A 21977-nucleotide genomic window follows, 5' to 3' on the forward strand; every position below is an offset into this window, starting at 1 on the left:
TTGGTGTTTTTCTTTCTGGCTTACGTCACTCTGTATAATAGGTTCCAGTTTCATCCACCTCATTAGAACTGATTCAAATGTATTCTTTTTAATGGCTGAGTAATACTCCATTGTGTATATGTACCACTGCTTTCTTATCCATTCATCTGCTGATGGACATCTAGGTTGCTTCCATGTCCTGGCTATTATAAACAGTGCTGCGATGAACATTGGGGTACATGTGTCTCTTTCCCTTCTGGTTTCCTCAGTGTGTATGCCCAGCAGTGGGATTGCTGGGTCATAAGGCAGTTCTATTTCCATTTTTTTAAGGAATCTCCACACTGTTCTCCATAGTGGCTGTACTAGTTTGCATTCCCACCAACAGTGGAAGAGGGTTCCCTTTTCTCCACACCCTCTCCAGCATTTATTGCTTGTAGACTTTTGGATTGCAGCCATTCTGACTGGCGTGAAATGGTACCTCATAGTGGTTTTGATTTGCATTTCTCTGATAATGAGTGATGTTGAGCATCTTTTCATGTGTTTGTTAGCCATCTGTATGTCTTCTTTGGAGAAATGTCTATTTAGTTCTTTGGCCCATTTTTTGATTGGGTCATTTATTTTTCTGGAGTTGAGCTGTAGGAGTTGCTTGTATATTTTTGAGATTAGTTGTTTGTCAGTTGCTTCATTTGCTATTATTTTCTCCCATTCTGAAGGCTGTCTTTTCACCTTGCTAATAGTTTCCTTTGTTGTGCAGAAGCTTTTAAGTTTAATTAGGTCCCATTTGTTTATTTTTGCTTTTATTTCCAATATTCTGGGAGGTGGGTCATAGAGGATCCTGCTGTGATGTATGTCAGAGAGTGTTTTGCCTATGTTCTCCTCTAGGAGTTTTATAGTTTCTGGTCTTACGTTTAGGTCTTTAATCCATTTTGAGTTCATTTTTGTGTATGGTGTTAGAAAGTGTTCTAGTTTCATTCTTTTACAAGTGGTTGACCAGTTTTCCCAGCACCACTTGTTAAAGAGATTGTCTTTAATCCATTGTATATTCTTGCCTTCTTTGTCAAAGATAAGGTGTCCATATGTGCGTGGATTTATCTCTGGGTTTTCTATTTTGTTCCATTGATCAATATTTCTGTCTTTGTGCCGGTACCATACTGTCTTGATAACTGTGGCTTTGTAGTAGAGCCTGAAGTCAGGTAGGTTGATTCCTCCAGTTCCATTCTTCTTTCTCAAGATAGCTTTGGCTATTCGAGGTTTTTTGTATTTCCATACAAATTGTGAAATTATTTGTTCTAGCTCTGTGAAGAATACTGTTGGTAGCTTGATAGGGATTGCATTGAATCTATAAATTGCTTTGGGTAGTATACTCATTTTCATTATATTGATTCTTCCAATCCATGAACATGGTGTATTTCTCCATCTATTAGTGTCCTCTTTGATTTCTTTCACCAGTGTTTTATAGTTTTCTATATATAGGTCTTTAGTTTCTTTAGGTAGATATATTCCTAAGTATTTTATTCTTTCCGTTGCAATGGTGAATGGAATTGTTTCCTTAATTTCTCTTTCTGTTTTCTCATTATTAGTGTATATACTGCATTTAAGTATTCCATCTTTATTTCTCTATCATCATTTTTTTGGTAGATAAACAATTATTTCATCATTTTGACAATGTTGTGTGTGTGTTAATTGCTCAGTTGTATCTGACTCTATGTGACCGAATAGACTTCTCTGTCTATGGGAATTCCCAGGCAATACTGGAGTGCATTGCCATTCCCTTCTGCAGGTGTCTTCCCCACCAAGAGATAATGTTACAATTTTTATCTGCAAAGTTATGCACATTTTTAGGATTGTTATCCACACATTTATAGATTGTTAGCTTCTATCATATTCTTCTCTTATTGGGGTCTCTTTCTATTCCTTCCCTCCTTTTTATAAAATGCAAGTAGGTTTTAATCATGAAAACACATAGGCTATTATGGTAGTGGTAACAAGGATCCAAAATGATATCCCTTATAAATTCGTAATAAAAGCGGTAGTTTTTGATTCCCTGAGCACAATTAATTTGATGTATTTCTTTTTGTTTATAAAAATCTATTCCCCTGCTCTTTTCATGGTCAAAATGAAAACTTCTTCCTGGTTTTAGGCATTGTTTCCTTTCTGTTCCTGCTGTCACTGACCTGGTCCAGGTTCATGCTTTTTTTCACCTTGGCTGCTCTAAGAGTCTCTTTTTCAGTTGGTCTCCTTACTTTCAGGGTCCTGTAAGTGGTCCACTTTGAGCATCCTATAACTGTAGCTATACTCAACTTTCTAAAAAGAGCTTGGATTGTCTATTTTCCACCAAAACTCTTTCTTCGCCACCCACTGTTGACCATAATCCTGTCTACCATTCAAGCCACCATGATTTACTCCCCAAATACCTTTCTCGCTTCTTACTGTGTAGCTGGGGATATTCTGGTACTTACTAGTACCTAGATACAATCTGAACTTTACTAACTCCTTTACCCTACTATTGCCTCTAACAAGACAAGTAAAGGAAGAAAAGAATAATAACCGATTACAATTTCCATGTATAAGTCACCATTCTTTTCAGATATTCTGTAATTTACATTTGCCCCCAAATCTAACATGTCACACTTTTAAGAATCTAAGTTGGGGAGGCATATTTACTGTTGCTTCATTTGCCAACATACATGAAGCCAGTTGGCAGGATTAATCTGGAAAGCAAGAGGCCCTACTGAATTTCTATGCAACAAAAACAAATGAAACCTAATTTGCCAGCCTATCTTGTTTATTTTGGTTCATTCATCAGTGTAATATAGTACATACAACTTTGGACTAGATATCAAGGGACCTGAAATTTCTGCCATGACCAACCATAAAACTTGCAGAAAGTCACACAAACTTTCTGGTCCCTCATTTTTTCTCACTGACAAAATGGAAAACTGTCTTGTTTTGTTCAAACAGTATACATACAAAAGAAACTATTATTATTAGTTGCCATTCCCAACAACACAATCCCTTTTCTGTATCTATTTGGTTTACAATTCTATCATTCCCAAAGCTTTTGCATCTTTCATAATTCCATCTCAACAGAAACTGAGAGTATTAGAGCAAGAAACTAACACCAAATATCACAAATGATATTCAAACATACCGCTTTTTAGGTTGTTGATTAGATCACCTCTTGGGCTTTTCCCAGCTTTAAAGCAGTAAGATTCTATATTCAAATTCATATCTGAAATTCACATGAAACCTTCGGATATGTAAATATCACTCCATCTTGTTACCTAAGAAGTGCTTGGACTTGCCACAATTTCCCTGCCTTATGATTCCAGACCTCATGAAGGCTTAATATGTCTGTGTCCCTCTCACATACACAGAACCTTGTAGGGCATCTCATATCTTTTGTTGTCATTTGCACTATAGTTACTCCTTTTATGTCTAGAGTTAGGTTTTAAAGAAACGTGAGTTTGAAACAACAAATTACTGAAACACATTTTAAGTTTATTCTTATACTGCTAATTGTTATATCTGAAATTCTGAAGACATAAAAATTTCAAACAGTGTCTTCATGGGAGAGGCAAAGATTCTCAAAATGTCTACTTTGTGAAATATAACATTATATGGTGAAGCATAGCACAGAGGACACTGTAGCAACTGCTTGTTCCTGAAACTTGGCTTGTCATCCTAATCCAAAGCATAGACTTTGAAATCAAGACAGCAAACATACTAACTTTCCCTCATCTGACTAACTCCCCACTAAAGTCTTTGGAGTTTAGTCGCTAAGTCATGTCCGACTCTTTGCAGCCCCATGGACTGTAGTCTGCCAGGCTCCTCTGTCCATGGGATTCTCCAGGCAAGAATACTGGAGTGGGTTGCCATTTCCTTCTCCAGGGGATCTTCCCAACCCAGAGACTGATTCTGTGTCTCCTGCAATTTTTTACTGCTGAGCCTCCAGATAAGCACCTCCCCCACTTCCTCCACTAAAGTAAACATTGATAAATTTACACCAAAAATCAAACCTCTTTGCTATCTCCATTTAAAAGATTTTTCTGGCTGAAATTTCAACCTGAAAGTTGACACTGGCATGCCTTTTCCTACAGTTGTCTAAATTGTCAATAAAATTGTAGTCATGATAAAGAAACAACAAATTCTCCTACAGTATACTTGGAGATTTTAGAAGAAATCTTACCTAAGAAACTCTGAAGCTACAAGTTAATGAAAGTTGATGCCTCCAAATACAGATACACATACATGCACATGCGTGCGCGCGCACACACACACACCGTTATTTCAGGAACAACCAAAGTAGAGGTAACTTCAAAATCTAGTACAAAAGTGATACAAAATATTGAAGAAATTTTATTCTTCTATATTCAAGTGAGACATCAGGAAAGAAAAACTCTAGCTCACTTTTCCTTAACATAAAATAAAGCTCTTAAAGTTTTAACTGATGTTGAACCTCAATTTTCCAATGGGTCATCATTTATCAACTCTAGAAAAAGTAACACTTATTCAGATAGCAGGACTACACAAAAGCTATTGACATAAATCCCTCCAGAAAAATAGAATGCAAAGAAGCTGGCACTTACTTGGCACAAACCACTGATGCACATATCCAAAGATTCTGTGTAGCAACGAGTCCCGTCTAAGACTTTAGGTGCAAGTTCAACAACCAGGGCTGTTCCTTTGGCCTGACACTTGAGGGAACATGGGTTGTCAGGGTCATTAGACACAGGAAGCCATTCATAAAACTGGCCATGGTATTTGACATCATTATGAGCTGAGCACTGTTGTGCTCGGAAATCACCTGCTTCTGGCGGACAGTCCTGGAGAAGAAAAAGAAGAGTGGGAGAAGCATAGGTTAAAAGAAAAGCTCAAACAGAAACCTAGAGCAGAAGAATGCTCCAAGTCATAGGAAACAAAGTAAATGTTCTATCACTACAGATGGATCCTCTCATACCATCTGAAAGGTCATATGATTATTTGGCTCTCAAAATGTAGAAATTTGAGAAAGTCATCAGCTTGAAGTATATTTTCAGATAGAAGTAAAATGGGAAAGAAACCAGCTTGAAATAGATCTGATGGATACTAGCCCACCAGGCTCCATTGTCCAGGGGATTTTCCAGGCAAGAATACTGAAATGGGCTGTCATTTCCTACTCCTGGGGATCTTCCTGACCCAGGGATCAAAGCTGTGTCTTCTGCATTGCAGATAGATACTTTACCAGAGCCAACACCTGATTACTTCGTTATCCTTTTTAAGAGTTCTCTTTAACAAGGTTTTTTCCTCTGAAAATCTATTTACATGTAAATAAGCATTGGGAGAATTGCATTGTGTTATTTTACAAAATGAACACTATCTCTTTTCTCAAATTTCAGTGTTACTGCAAGCATGCTAAGTTACTTCTGCTGCTGCTGCTAAGTCGCTTCAGTCGTCTCCGACTCTGTGCGACCCCATGGACTACAGCCTACCAGGCTCCTCCATCCATGGGATTTTCCAGGCAAGAGTACTGGAGCGGGGTGCCATTGCCTTCTTCAAAGTTGCTTCAGTTGTGTCTAAATCTTTCCTACTGTATGAGCTATAGCCAGCCCACTGGGCTCCTCCGTCCATGGGATTCTCAGGCAAGAACACTGGAGTGGGTTGCCATGCCCTCCTCCAGGGGATGTTCCCAATCCAGGGATCAAACCCACGTCTCTTACATCTCCTGTGTTGGCAAGTGGGTTCTTTACCACTAGTGCTCATTACTACTAAGCAGCATATAAGGCTCTAATATTTCAGAAGGCATAACTTCTTTCTAGGCCAAACTGGGTGTAAACAACTAAAGACTTATTTCAGATGATATTAAATTAGCTCAAAATACAATATAAATTCTGAAAGGCATTTCATTGTTAGTATCATATACATTTTGAGAGTGAATAAGATATAGAATTAAAGAAAAAGGATAATTTTTATTGTATTTTACAGATACATAAGTACTCAATAAGGCTTAAGTGATTATGAATATTGTATGAAAAAAAGTTAATGGTCATTAAACAAGTCAATATGTGTGTGTCGTACTTTGTTTGTTGTGATAGGTAATCAGTTGCGAGAAATAAAACAAAATCCACAATCTGCAATCCTACGCTATAAGTCACAAAACAGTAGATTGTATGATGTAGCACAAGTTCTCTAAACTTAAATGTTTTAATACCAGCTCCTTTCAGACCCATGTATTCCAAGATAAGAGCATAAACTAATTTAATATTTATTATTCATGAACTTATGTTCCAAAGACAATATCGCAACTTGCCCAGTTTACAAATCCTACCATTCTCCAACTAGACTTCATTAATTAGCTTCCATCCTGAAACAACCCCATGACTAACTATGACCCCCAAACTCTGCACATCTTCTTCCCTAAATTACCCACTTGAGAAATTACAGAATGTCAAGGTGCTCTTCCCCCTTGTTTAGCAAGTTTAATAAAATCAGCTTTAAAAAATTAACATATTTCCCAGGTGGCTGCTGTATGGGTGGCTTCCATGGTTGAACTGAGAGTGTAATTAATAATTTTTAAGTAAAGCATTTTCAGTTGCATAATACCTGTCACTCTAAGAATCACTTAATTACTCTGCAGTATAGAAGAAATGTGGTCTGTGGACGGACTAACACCTAAAAAAGATGTTCTTTTCATTATAGGGGACTGGAATGCAATAATAGGAAGTCAAGATACACCTGGAGTAACAGGCAAATTTGACCTTGGAGTACAGAATGAAGCAGGGCAAAGGCTAAGAGTTTTGCCAAGAGAACGCACTGGAAATAACAAACACCCTCTACCAACAACACAAGAGAAAACTCTACACATGGACATCACCAGATGGTCAACACTGAAATGAGATTGATTATATTCTTTGCAGCCAAAGTTGGAGAAGCTCTATACAGTCAGCAAAAACAAGGCCAGGAGCGGACTGTGGCTCAGATCATGAACAACTTTTGCCAAATTCAAACTTAAATTGAAGAAAGTGGGGAAAACCACTAGATCATCCAGGTATAACCTAAATCAAATCCCTTACAATTATACAGCGGAAGTGAGAAATAGATTTAAGGGACTAGATCTGATAGAGTGACTGATGAACTATGGACGGAGGTTCGTGACATTGTACAGGAGACAGGGATCAAGACCATCCCCAAGAAAAAGAAATGCAAAAAAGCAAAATGGCTGTCTGGGGAGGCCTTCCAAATAGCTGTGAGAAGAAGAGAAGCGAAAAGCAAAGGAGAGAAGGAAAGATATGCCCATTTGAATGCAGAGTTCCAAAGAATAGCAAGGAGAGATATAAGAAAGCCTTCCTTGGTGATCAGTGCAAAGAAATAGAGGAAAACAATAAAATGGGAAAGACTAGAGATCTCTTCAAAAAAATTAGAGATACCAAGGGAACATTTCATGCAAAGATGGGCTTGATAAAGGACAGAAATGGTATGGACCTAACAGAAGCAGAAGATATTCAGAAGAGGCGGCAACAATACACAGAAGAACTGTATAAAAGAGATCTTCATGACCCAGATAATCACGATGGTGTGATCACTCACCTAGAGCCAGACATCCTAGAATGTGAAGTCAAGTGGGACTTAGGAAGCAACACTACGAACAAAGCTAGTGGAAGTGATGGAATTCCAGTTGAGCTATTTCAAATCCTGAAAGATGATGCTGTGAAAGTGCTGCACTCGATATGGCAGCAAATTTGGAAAACTCAGCAGTGGCCACAGGACTGGAAAAGGTCAGTTTTCATTCCAATCCCAAAGAAAGGGAATGCCAAAGAATGCTCAAACTACTGCACAATTGCAGTCATCTCACACGCTAGTAAAGTAATGCTCAAAATTCTCCAAGCCAGGCTTCAGCAATACATGAACCGTGAACTTCCAGATGTTCAAGCTGGATTTAGAAAAGGCAGAGGAATCAGAGATCAAATTGCCAATATCCGCTGGATCATAGAAAAAAGAAGAGAGTTCCAGAAAAACATCTGTTTCTGCTTTATTGACTATGCCAAAGCCTTTGACTGTGTGGATCACAATAAACTGTGGATAATTCTGAAAGAGATGGGAATACCAGACCACCGAACCTGCCTCTTGAGAAACCTATATGCAGATCAGAAAGCAACAGTTAGAACTGGACATGGGACAACAGACTGGTTCCAAATTGGGAAAGGAGTATGTCAAGACTGTATATTGTCACCCTGCTTATTAACTTATATTCAGAGTACATCATGAGAAACGCTGGGCTGGATGAAGCACAAGCTGGAATCAAGATTTCCAGGAGAAATATCAATAACCTCAGATATGCAGATGACACCATCCTTATGGCAGAAAGTGAAGAGGAACTAAAGAGCCTTTTGATGAAAGTGAAATAGGAGAGTGAAAAGTTGACTTAAAGCTCAACATTCAGAAAACTAAGATCATTGCATCTGGTCCCATCACTTCATGGGAAATAGATGGGGAAACAGTGGAAACAGTGGCAGATTATTTTTTGGGGGGCTCCAAAATCACTGCAGATGGTGACTGCAGCCATGAAATTAAAAGATGCTTACTCCTTGGAAGGAAAGTTATGACCAACCTAGACAACATATTAAGAAGCAGAGACATTATTTTGCCAACAAAGGTCTGTCTAGTCAATGCTATGGTTTTTCCAGTAGTCATCTATGAATGTGAGACTTGGACTATAAAGAAAGCTGAGCACCTAAGAATTGATGCCTTTGAATTGTGGTGTAGGAGAAGACTCTTGAGAGTCCCTTGGACTGCAAAGAGATCCAACCAGTCCATCCTAAAGGAGATCAGTCCTGAGTGCTCACTGGAAGGACTGATGTTAAAGCTAAAATGCCAATACTTTAGCCACCTGATACAAAGAGCTGACTTTTGAAAAGACCCTGATGCTGGGGAAGATTGAGGGCAGGAGGAGAAGGGGACGACAGAGGATTAGATGGTTGGATGGCATCACTGACTCAATGGATATGAATTTGAGTAAACTCTGGGAGTTGATGATGGACAGGGAGGCCTGGTGTGTTGTGGTCCATGGGGTTGCAAAGACTCAGACATGACTGAGCGACTCAACTGGACTGAATAGAAGAAATACTGATAAAGTGGAACATCAAGCAAGCTGTTTAGAGTGGTCCCCAACCCCATTATAACTGCTCTTACTTTCTTTTAATAAATGAATGTGAATCAGCCATAAGGGGATTTCAAGTTCAGATTCTATCACCTCTGCATTAAGTAATAAGGGTAATATATAGTTAAGAGACCTCTTAATATAAAACTGAGATACTTTTATGCATTTATCCAATTTTAAGAAAAGAATGTCAATTACATTTTAAAATTGCAGTTACATCACCTTAGTACAGACATAAAACTATAGAGTCTTATGAATCCCTCTTGCTCAACAAAATGTCCTGAGTGTTCCCATCTTTACTAAAATAAATAAGTGTGAAAGTCAGTCAAAGGTAAAATTTTAAAAAGTGAAGTTAAATTATTAAGACTTCTAGGTTTTCTTTTCTGTGACAAAAGTAGACATATTTAAACATATCACAGAAAATCAACAAGCAGACAGATGTTCATGTTCTCAATTCACCCATATCTACTAGCTCCAAGAACACCTGCTACAGGTTTTATAAACTTTCACAACTAGAGAAATATCTCTGAGAATAATAATATTTGTGAACACCTCTACTCACTTTAATCACTACGGTCTTTCCTCCTGCCCCTACTTCTGTGGGGTGGGAAAATATATTTTGCTAAATTGCGAATGCGCTTAAAACCTGGAGTTCAGAATTGGAAACTGAACTTGAACCTTTTTAACGTTTGAGTTTATTTGTACTTGGCAAAATGCAACTTCCTGTTTTAAGAAAAAGGACTTAAGAGGATTTATAAAACAGGTTCAGAAAGCTTCTTGGACATCAAATAGCTCTTACAAAATAACATTTTGATGATTTAAGTGTAAATGAATCAGAAACATATGAATCAAATTTCCCTTGAAATACACATGTTTAAAAATTAAGGGAAGAAAGATTTGGCAAAAGCTTCTTTTGTTGAACCCAAAACATCTCAAGCATAGTTCAAGACATTCACTGAACCCCTGAAGCATCTGGAATCACCCAGCTGCAGGAGTGGAAACTCAAGCAAAGTCATCATGGTTTCTTGTCCCATAGTATCATAATAATAATTACAACAAAATAACTCTGACTTGTATAGAGATTCATCATGTACATCATTTTTAGTTCTGAATTATAGTTTGATCCATGAAACCACTATAATTTCCGATCCTCCTAAAAGTCAGATTTAGAAACTGATGCCCTAACTGCTTTGACATCCTATCCTGGGCATTATCTTTGAAATATCTCATAGGTAGTAATGATGAAGACAAAATTGCTGAAGTCTAGTAGCTATTTGAACTAAATATATCCCTCACCAAGAACCTGGCAAAAAGCATGGTGTGGAAAGGATGCTCTGGACTACCAGCTTTCAAATAGAGACACCATCCAGTAGAATAGAGTGGGAGAATGCAGAAGAACACATTTTTTGGCCTTTCCCATTAACTATAATGCCTGAATATTGGCAACTGTGTCAGGCTACTGAGCTAGAACTTCCTCACCCTGAAAGAAAAATATTTTATTTAACATAGTCGGATGATCCCATGAATCACTGCATTTAGCCACTTAATATATTTTTCACTCCAAGTTTTAAGCACTCAATTCTAACCACATCAGGGTTTTTTTTTTTTTTTTTTCTTTAAAAGCACAAAAATACAAACTGACCTTTAATGTGCTTCCATTATAATTCATAAAGTCCGTGGAGTTCTGCCATATATAAATTCAATTCAAAACATTTTCTGGTTAATCAACTAGCCAGTGGGGAAGATAAGATGGATCCCAGATGTCCCCTGTTGATGACAGGTGGATCATATTACCCTGTGGGACAAGACAGGGTAAGGCTTCCCAGGGTTGATTCACTGGGCGAAATGTGGATGATTACAGAGCAGGAGCTAAGGTGGCAACATCAGAAAGGCCTTTAAAATGGTTTTGAAAAAAATATACAGACTACAGATTTAGGGTCAGGAAAAACATGACTTTTTATTTTTTCTCTTTTTAAAGATGACATTTACCTTCCTGAGGGATAGCCTTCTGTTTTGCCTCTATCCTTAAATATTCGGTGGTTGTCCTTTTCTGCTAATGTTGCTGTTTAATTTAAAGTATTACATGAGTGGCATGATATAAATGCCATATTCTGATTCCATGGTATTATATATAAGTGAAAGAAAGTGTTAGTTGCTCAGTTGTGTCCAACTCTTCACGACCCCATGGAGTGTAGCCGGCCAGGCTCTTCTGCCCATGGGATTTCTCCAGGCAAGGATACTGGAGTGGGTTGCCATTCCCTTCTCCAGGGGATCTTTACGGCCCAGGGATTGAACCCGGATCTCTTGCATTGCAGGCAGATTCTTTACCATCTGAGCCACCAGGGAAGCTTGTTATTCATAAAGTCAATATTTATACCTGAAAGTATCAAGAAAATCCTGGAAATTATATTGCAGGTGACTACATGGACTTAATAACTGAAGAAATTGATCCTTCTCACTGCAATCCCCTACCTTGAAATATTCCTCAGAATATTGGATCTTCCCTCCATCCTGCCCTAATCACTTACCCTCCAGAAAAGATACTGTGCAAGAAAACTATCATTGCTTAATAAGGCATCTCCCCTATCCTTTGGACTTCCATCATAGCTCAGTGGGTAAAGAATCTGCCTGCAATGCAGGAGACCTGGATTTGATTCCTGGGTTGGGAAGATCCCCTGGAGAAGGAAATGGCAACCCACTCCAGTATTCTTGCCTGGAGAATCCCATGGACAGAAGAGCTTGGCAGGCTACAGTCCATGGGATCACAAGAGTCGCACATGACTTAGCGACTAAACCACCACCACCATGCTATCCTCTAGAAATTTTGGATTGCTACTCTATGATGAAAAGGTATATAGAAATTCATCAACTACTTGATGACTTTAGAAAAATTTTAGTAGTTCTGAGTTTTACCCTGAAAACATTAGGAAAATTCAATGTACAGATGGTAAAATGGGAAAAAAATTACTGTAAAAGATTCCTCTACATAAAATAGATGGAAGTTCAGAAAAATATACCCGTTTAAGTTCTCAAATCTCTTAGCACCCTTAAGCAGACACCTTTCCTTAAAAATACATTTGGCTGTATTACTTGGCTTTCTGTCTCTTTTACTTGAAGTTAAGCTAAAACTACTAAACAGTAATTATCCACTGATGCTATCCAATCTAATATGATATTTTGTGCTCAGAAACATAATTAATGTTTCAGTTTCTATTTCCAACTCAGACTCCCCTCTCCTGTATATATGAGTTTCCAATGCCAGACTCATATATACAACTGCTTCCTCACCACCTGCATGTCTAAGACATCACAAATTCATGTCCAAAGCCAAATCCCAGATTCCCCTCGCCCCCCACCCCCAAACCTGTTTCCTCTTCAGCCTTTATTATACCAGTCAATGTCGACTCCATCCTTTACAGGCCCCATATCTTAGAGCAGTGGTTCTTACATTTGAGTGTACATTAGAATCATTTGGAAGGCTTGATCAAAATGCCAGATTAGTGACTTCCCTGGTAGCTCAGTGGTTGGGACTCTATGCTTCCCACTTCAGGGAAATGCAATCCCTGGTCTGGGAACTAGGATCTCACATGCCACGTGGTGAAGCCAAAAATAAATAAATAAATAGATGACTGCTGCTACTGCTACCGCTAAGTCACTTCGGTCGTGTCCAACTCTGTGCGACCCCGTAGATGGAGTGGGTTGCCATTTCCTTCTCCAATGCATGAAAGTGAAAAGTGAAAGTGAAGTCGCTCAGTCGTGTCCGACTCTTTGCGACCCCATGGACTGCGGCCTACCAGACTCCTCCGCCCATGGGATTTTCTAGGCAAGAGTACTGGAGTGGGGTGCCAATGCCTTCTCTGAAATAGATAAGTAAATTTTAAAAACTCAGATTATTAGAGCTCCACCCTCCAGAATTTCTGAGTCAATAGATTTGGAGGGGAGGAGGGGGTAAAAGAATTTATGTTTTTAACAGGTTCTCCAGTGATGCTGATATTTTGTTGATTTAGTGACCACACTTTGAGAACCACTGCCTTGGAATAATCCTTGACTCCCACATCTAATCTGTCAGGAAAGGCTGGTTCTATCCACAGAAGTATACAAAAGCTGACCACAATCTCAGCCAAGCCACCATCATGTCTTTCTAGCATTATTAAATAGTCTCCTCACTGATCTTCCTTCTACCACTGTTGCTCTCCAAGAGACTGCTGTCAGAGCAGCCAGAATGATCTTATTAAAGCAGAAAGCAGATTGTGTCATACTCTGCTATGATACTGTAATGGTCTTCACTCAGATTAAAAGCCAAAACCCTCATCACAGACAGAGGTAAGGGTCTGGCCCCATCATCTCATATTGTCTTCCTTTTTCCCTAGGCTCCAGCCACACTGGATTCCCATTACACCTTGAACGCTCCGAGAATACACTTATTACACGACACATTCGCTGTTGCCTGGAATTTTCTTTGCTCAGATTCCAAGTGTCTAATTAACCTCAACCTCTATCAAGTCTTTGCTCAAATATTACCTTCTCAGTGAGACCTACCCTGACTTTTCTAAGCAAAATTGCAATTCCCACTACTTTTTATCCTCTCAACTTTTCTTTTTTCCCCCATCACACTTAATGACCTTCAAGTACATCGCATAATTTATTATGCCTACTTATATTTTATTTTGGTCTCTTCCTTTCCACTAACGTATGAGCTCCAGGAGGATGAAGACCCTTGACTATATGGCTTTCTTGGTGTTATGTACCAGTACTCAAATATTTTTTAGAATGAATGACTAACACATTGATTAAATGAAACACATGTCTTTCATCGTAGAAAATCCTATTCTGTTTTCTTAAAATCTTGCAGGAAATCTAAATCTTGATAGCTTCCTAGTCAGGGAATCTTACAAAACCTTGTTGAATAATCTGTTTTTTCTTCTTTAAAATACAGATCTATAAAAATACTTTTCATTTCAGACAGTAGGAAAAGTGAGTAGGAATTCTTGCTTATTTTCTGAATAGGCAGACGGATATTTCCTTCTCCATGTAAACAAATTTAACAAGGCAATATTAAGAAACATGAAATGTGGTGAAATAATTTCTTATTCCATAAATAGCTGGACATTTATAAATTTTATATAGCACTCAGTGTTACAGGCATGCACTATAGAGCACTAATGTTAAGATATCAAACTTTATCCCCCCATTTTGGCCACCTGCTTATTATACTCACATCAACATCATCATCAAAAGTATTTATTTGTTCAAGACTGCTAGCTGCTATGAAAAATGAAATTTAACAGACATAGTCCCTGCCCTGTCTAGACAGTCTGTATGCAGACAATTCTATTATATTTCAAGCACATAATATTTAAATATCAAACACATCACTATGAGTGCAAAGAACAGAAAATGGGGTCGATTTTGGAGGGTGGTGCCACAGTAGGAAAAGGCCACTCTTGGCTCATTCTTCTTCCTATTTGAAAAAACCAAGAGACATCCTTGGGATACTATGTTTTCATGTATACGTGACGCATTTAAGAGTCCTTTGGTTTGTTCTCTTTTTTCCTGGTATAAAAGATTTACAGATTTTCTTATTTTCCTGCCAAACCATCAATGCTTCTGGAAAAGAACGTATAGGAAATCAGTGCCTATGAAAATTAATCATTATCCATTTTAACACCATACTATGGATCAGGTTCGGACCCAATAATATCTTTACCGATTTGTGATTCTATAAACTAATATGGAACTCTTGAGCTTATTCAAGCTTTGGGTCTGTCCTACTCCGAGCCCACTTAAGTGAATGCTGGTTACAGGTATATTAAACAGTTCTAAACTACTCCAAATGTGTTTATCCTGGTCCAGACATAAGAGAGTCAAAATGTATGACATAATAAATCATTAACCCCACCCTAGTTACTCGATTAGAGCTTATTATCTGAAAACAAATGCTCTGCTTGGCTAGTTTTTAATGTCTCTAGGCATTTGAGAGCTGAACTAAGTAAAAACATTTCAAACATTTCATTTTTAAAGTTCAGATTTTTTTCTCCCCATGGGTAGCTTTTATTGTGCATTTTTCCTTTTCCCCTCTTTTGAGCAATATAGACTTTTGGAATCCAGTTTCCTAGAGGTATTTGTAGGACTGGTTTTTGTTTGTCATATTAGACTCTTAAATTCTCTCAGTTTTGAAAATATTCATTCCTTGAGGGCTTTTATTATTTTTAGTCCCTTTCTCTGAAATAGCTCCAATTTATTACTATCTTTTCTTAAATCAGCTTTTCTAACTTTTCACTATTTTTTGTCTAAAATAAATACTCTCCTCTCTCCCCAAATTAACATATTTAAAGTGATCATCAGTAATCATTCTTGGAACATGGCATACAATTTCATTTTAAAGGCCTACAAGTCTACAAGTTTTTTCTTGTTTGTTTTCAGAGTGTATTTACCAAAATATTTGTGGTGGAGAGTAGGGTTAGAGGAAAGACTCCTATAAAGGAAACATTTTAGCATGTAAATACTTAAGCTGTTACAACTACTGGGGCCTGTTGTACAGAAGTTCATTATGTTTCTATTTATAAGTGGAAACCAGTCAATCCTAAAGGAAGTCAGTCCTGAATATTCACTGGAAGGACTGAAGCTGAAGCTCCAACACTTTGGCCACCTGATGCAAAAAAAGTGACTCATTGGAAAAGACCCTGATACTGGAAAAGATCGAAGGCAGGAGGAGAGGGGACAACCGAGGATGAGATGGTTGAATGGCATCGATGACTCGATGGACATGAGTTTGAGAAACTTGATGATGGACAGGGAAACCTGGCGTGGTGCAGTCCTTGGGGTTGCAAAGAGTCGGACATGACTGAGTGACTGAATTGACCTGAACTGAAAGGTAATAAAGCTTGATGCATGACCAAAGAGCAAATATGAAGGCAGAAGACTGAAGTTGTCTTCTGGTGTTTATGCCAGTTGCTTAAAGAAAACTGGAAAAAGATTCCATCCAGAGCAATTCAAAGATAAATAAAGGTATACCCTACTGATCCAAAGTTTGCTTTACGTCATTTTGCTTTTATAAAAGATGGTACATATGTTGTTTAGTTGCTAAGTCATCTCCGACTCTTTGCAACCCCATGAACAGCAGCACCACTCTAGGTTTCCCCGTCCTTCACTATCTCCCTGGGTTTGCTCATATTCATGTTCATGGGGTCAGTGATGCCATCCACCATCTCATCCTCTGTTGCCTCTGTTTTCACTAACTAAAAGAAACCTGAAGAGGATTTTTTGCTTTTACGAGAAAAGGTGAAAAGCGAAAATAGCGTTCAGTGTTTATTTGGCAGTGAGTCTAGACACCCACTCCAAGCAGGAAGTGGCACTGTCTTTTCCAGGGAACTACACTGAGCATCAAGCCTATATTTGACTGTGACTGTGAGCGTCCATGCTTTATCTGTATTCTGTGCATCTGTTAGCGAGATGTGTCCTGAGGTAAATGCTTATTCATTTTATGCCATTTCAACTTAGAAAAGGTTTCACAGTCATGCTCCACTTTTGGACAGGGGGCACACATTAGACAATTCAGAGACTATTCTCTTCTGTTCTCTACCTCCCAGTCTATATAACAAAGTGTCCAGTGTTGCCTGCAAGCTTAGCTTTTTTCAGTTATCACTGAATCCTGACAGCTGTCTGTTTTCCTGGCACTGTATCTAACCAAAGTTCTTTTTTGGAGCTATGTAATACAGTACCATGAATACTTCTTGAAATACCTCTGTACTTGAGTACTTGAAATACTTCTAGGCACTCTTTAGGTAAGTTTTTCTAGCACACAATTTAAGGTTCCTATGTTAGTTTGTACAAAGCTGACATCAACCTGCTATTTGAATTCTTATCCAGTCAGTTCACTCAAGTTTATATTAGGAGCGGAGCTGCTTCCCAATTTGGAAAATGTTCCAGATCCACAGGTAGAAGAGACAGATCTCTCTTCTCCTATCAGTTGAATGGAATAGCGCCTCTTCTCAGCCAGATTCCTCTTTGGATGGTAGGTTCTAACTCTGATTATGAGAATACAAGAAATCCTGGCAAGAGACAAGATGCTCTCTTGTATCATATATTCCAAAGAGAGGAAATCAGATGTCCTTAGATGGTCCATGGTACCAGTGAATATTAGCTGGGTCTTTCCTTACAGTCTGTGAAATGAGGGGAAAGAGTAGAATTCCCATGGATAAGATGATCAAGAGTTTAATGACTTTCTTTCTCTTCCTTCCCTTGTCTCTTTCCAACTTCTAGATCAGAATTCCAGTTCTAGAAACCCAAATTCATGATTTACTATATAAACTGATCCTTTAAAAGAAGTATCCTCAGTTGGCTAGAAGCTTCATCATGGATAAGGTGACAATACTTTCTATACCAAACGTTAGAATTCATGCTTGATAAATTTGAGGATACTTATGGCTCAGATGGTAAAGAATCTGCCTGCAATTCAGGAGAGCTGGGTTCAATCCCTGGGTTAGGAAGATCCCCTGGAGAATGGAATGGTTACTCACTCCAATATTCTTGACTGGAGAATTCCATGGACAGAGGAGCTTGGCGGGCTACAGTTCATGGGGTCGCAAAGAGTCAGACATGACTGAGTGACTAATACATACATGGCAACACCAGAGAAAACAGGAAAATCATGGAAAATGGGATTACCTTAGAAAATCGAATAGCCGTGGAATCAGAACAAAGGAGAAAGTAAAGGAAGCAGGATGCGGAGTTTTTTTTCAGTTGGTGTCAGGCAGTGGTCCTGGCGGGAAGGGAGACCTCTCCCACCATAGGTTTGCTGTAGGGTGGAGTAAAAGCTTCCCTTATACAGAGGAGTTTACTCTTCCTTTTACTGTGGTCAAGTGGGACCTAGCAATTTTTTGCTCTCTTTCTTAATTAAAGGGACCTAAACAAGTGTCTTAACATATGAGTCTAATCAAATAATACCCTGGGCCAAATTTACTATGTTAAGTTTACTCGTTGACAACATTCAACTTTGTTCATATGTGCTCACGCTTCTTAGTTTGTTGTTCTCTTTCTAAATGTCCTTATTGTCCCCACTCCTAGCAGCCTAGGACCTACGTGCTGTCACTGATCTTAGCTCTTCCACATCTGAGATCTCTTCACCCTGCAGGAGAGGATGGGTCCATCACTGATCCTTTAATGCTTTTCTTACCAGCTTCCTAATTTGCAGCTATAAATTGGACTGCTGGGCACTCTTTACAGAACATAGGGAAAGGTGTCAGTTTCTAAAAACTGCCCAAAAAGCCTGTCTCTCCGAAGGATCTCAATATACACCTTTGCATAAGGGTGACTGGTACTGTCATATGGTGGCTTTGCAAACAAATGGGACCTACATGAATTAGTAGCAGTAAAATATTTAAATCAATATTGACACATAGTAAACACTCAATAAATGTAAGGTATTATTCTTGAGAGTCCCTTGGACAGCAAGGAGATCAAAGCAGTCAATCTTAAAGTAAATCAACTCTGAATACTTTTTTGGAAAGACTGATGCTGAAGCTGAAGCTTCAATACTTTGGCCACCTGATGCGAACAGCAGACTCATTGGAAAAGACTCTGATGCTGGGAAAGATTGAAGGCAGAAGGAGAAGAGGGTGTCAGGAGATGAGATGATTGGATGACAGCACCAAGTCAATGTACATGAACTTGGGCAAATTCTGATAGATGGTGAGGGACAGGGATGCCTGGCATGTTGCAATCCACGGGGTCACAAAGAGTCAGACATGCCTTGGCAATTGAACAACAAGGAACAACAACAACAAATTACTATTATTATCAATCCCATGGAGGGGAGAATTACATAGCCCCTGGGGGCTTCAGAGGAGCCTGAGACAGTACTTGTTTCATCTAGCTTTGCCTTCCCCATTGCCTTGCTGCCTCTAGAACTACTTTATTTAGTTGTTTAAATGTAATTTTAATTAAAGGGACTTGAATGAATGTCTTAACATATGAGTCTAATCAAATAATAGATTTGTGCCAAATTTACTGGGTTATAAGTTTAATGGATGACAACACTCAACTGTGTTCATCTGTGCTCATGCTTAGGTTTGTTGATCTTGGACTATGGACATATTTTAAGAAACCAAAAAAGAATTAGAGGAATATATTTCCTGACCAACCCCTGAAGCCTAGTATTTTCAGATTGTCCTCTAAAACTTAAAGCATAGCCTCTGAGCCCATAGCCCTCAGCTCAGAGGGCTGAAGAGCACTAGGTTCCCAAGTTGATTTTCTTCTCCTCTTCCTCTAAAAACTTCCATTTCAACTGTCCTAGGGAAGATGGAAGAGGAAAACAAACTGACTCAAGTTATCTACAGTCAGATTTAGATGAATTACAGTCACTCCCAATAGCTGTTAATTTCATGTATTCGCAAAGCATGGAGACACTAGGTAAGCACTAGGCTATACCGAAAGGTCTGATATATTCTCTGGCTTAATGATGCTCACCATTTAAAGGCGGAAGATAGACGTTGAGACCATAAATCAAATTTTTGTTTTAAGGGTAGAATTATGGGGAGAAGGGTAGATAATTCAAAACTGGAGGATGTTTTGAACAGAAGTGACCTCCCTTTTATTTGGTCTCCCTAACAGTGGAAACTGTTGGGCTTCCCTGGTGGCTCAGAGGTTAAAGCGTCTGCCTCCAATGCAGGAGACCCAGGTTCAATCCCTGGGTCGGGAAGATCCCCGGAGAAGGAAATGGTAACCCACTCCAGTATTCTTGCCTGGAGATTCCCATGGATGGAGAAGCATGGTAGGGTACAGTTCACGGGGTCACAAAGAGTCGGACATGACTGAGCGACTTCACCTTCACCTTCAACAGTGGAAACAGTGTCAGACTTTATCTTTTTGGGCTCCAAAATCACTGCAGATGGTGACTGCAGCCATGAAATTAAAAGATGCTTACTCCTTGGAAGAAAAATTATGATCAACCTAGATAACATATTCAAAAGCAGAGACATTACTTTGCCAACAAAGGTCCGTTTAGTCAAGGCTATGGTTTTTCCAGTAGTCATGTATGGATGTGAGAGTTGGACTGTGAAGAAAGCTGAGCACCGAAGAGTTGATGCTTTTGAACTGTGGTGTTGGAGAAGACTCTTGAGAGGCCCTTGGACTGCAAGGAGATCCAACCAGTCCATTCTGAAGGAAATCAGTCCTGAATATTCATTGGAAAGACTGATGCTAAAGCTGAAACTCCAGTACTTTGACCACCTCATGTGAAGAGTTGACTCATTGGAAAAATCTCTGATGCTGGGAGGGATTGGGGGCAGGAGGAAAAGGGGACGACAGAGGATGAGATGGCTGGATGGTATCACCGACTCAATGGACGTGAGTCTGAGTGAACTCTGGGAGATGGTGATGGACAGGGAGGCCTGGCGTGCTGCGATTCATGGGGTCACAAAGAGTCGGACACAACTGAGTGACTGAACTGAACTGAACTGATAAGGCTGAACCTGGAAAAGGACTGAAGGAAAGGGGCTGCTGAAACTGTTTCTCCCCCGAATGCCCTCAGTAGTGCAGAAGCTCAGTCTGTGTCCTCTCTTCTGTATGCTGTGACAACACAACAGATGTCTCAGCAGCTTTCTGCAGGGAGCTGACCTAGCTTCGCCTGTTCTGTAGCCTCAGATCTTCCTGCTTCTCCTCAACCACCCCACACTTTCTATCAGAATATCTACTATCCCCTCAAGGCTTTGCTGCTTTGGCTGACATTATCCAATATGGCCTCCCTGTTTTCACCTGGCTTAGTCCTTAAAGCTTGAGTGTCACTTTCTATTTTCTTTTTCTCTCCAGTGGTCATGTACAGTTGTGAGAGCTGGCCTGTAAACAAGGCGGAGCACCAAAGAATCAATGGCTTCGAACTATGGTGCTGGAGAAGACTTTTGAGAATCCCTTGGACAGCAAGGAGATCATATCAGTCAAGCATGTGGGAAATCAACCCTGAATACTTGTTGAAGGACTGATGCTGAAGTTGAAACTCCAGTATTTTGGTCATCTGATGTGAACATCTGACTTATTGGAAAAGTCCCTGATGCTGGGAAAGATTGAGGGCTGAAGCAGAAGAGGGCATCAGAAGATAAGATGGCTGGATAGCATCACTGATGCAATGGACATGAACTTGGACAAACTTTGGGAGATGGTGAGGGACAGAGAGGCCTGGAGTGCTGCAGTCCATGGGGCTACAAAGAGTCAGACACGACTGAATGAGTAAACAACAACAACATCATCATCACTTCCTAGTTTCCTTCTTTGACAACTCCTTATCAACAGGCTAAGGGAGGCAGCTCCCCCTGAGACAAAGTTAAAAAGATAGTAACAGAAAAAACAGCCAGCTTTAAGCCAATAAATTTGAAAACCCATCTCAGAAAAAAAATTATTCAAGAAAAAAGAAATGATTCAAGAACAAAAATAACACAATAAAAGTAAATGTGTACATAGAATTGACTATATATCAGGCACTCTCCTACACTGTTTATGTATTTCAACTCCTTTAATCCTCACAACAATATGTGCCCCATTTTACAGATAAGTAAACTGAGGCACAGTGCAGTTCAATGACTTTTACATAGCTAATACATCAAAGTTGAGGTTGAATCTAGATAACTTAGCTCCAAAGTTCATTCTCTTGCCCATTATGCTATATTTAGCATGCCTTTAAAGAAATACAATCAGAAATTATTAAAGAAATACAATATTGTATTGTATTAAAGAAATACAATACTTTAAAAATCTTCTTACAAAAAAAAATTCACTCCTGATTTTACATGCAAAGTTTAATAAACATGTAAGGAACAGACAATTGCAAGATTAAAATTTAAATCTTGTCTTTTAAAAGTCAATTGTCAAT

General features: G+C 39.0%; 1 protein-coding gene and 1 non-coding gene across 5 annotated transcripts in view; one reads left to right on the forward strand and one right to left on the reverse strand.

Annotated features, from left to right (window-relative positions):
- The window catches only part of ADAMTSL1 (ADAMTS like 1), a 1120403-nt gene that overhangs the window by 373522 nt on the left and 724904 nt on the right, over positions 1 to 21977 (reverse strand). For 3 of the 4 annotated variants that reach the window (XM_025279016.3, XM_044939811.2, XM_044939812.2), the window contains one exon: positions 4569 to 4805. In XM_025279016.3, coding sequence (XP_025134801.1) covers positions 4569 to 4805 — 237 coding nt within the window. Of the gene's footprint in view, positions 1 to 4568; positions 4806 to 21977 lie in introns of those variants that run through there. The other variant, XM_044939813.2, reaches the window with a different exon arrangement.
- On the forward strand, positions 19743 to 19814 carry TRNAW-CCA. The gene has a single exon. It is a non-coding gene; the product is annotated as a tRNA-Trp (tRNA).

Source organism: Bubalus bubalis, chromosome 3, assembly GCF_019923935.1.
Source record: "Bubalus bubalis isolate 160015118507 breed Murrah chromosome 3, NDDB_SH_1, whole genome shotgun sequence".
NCBI classification, from domain to species: Eukaryota; Metazoa; Chordata; class Mammalia; order Artiodactyla; family Bovidae; genus Bubalus; species Bubalus bubalis.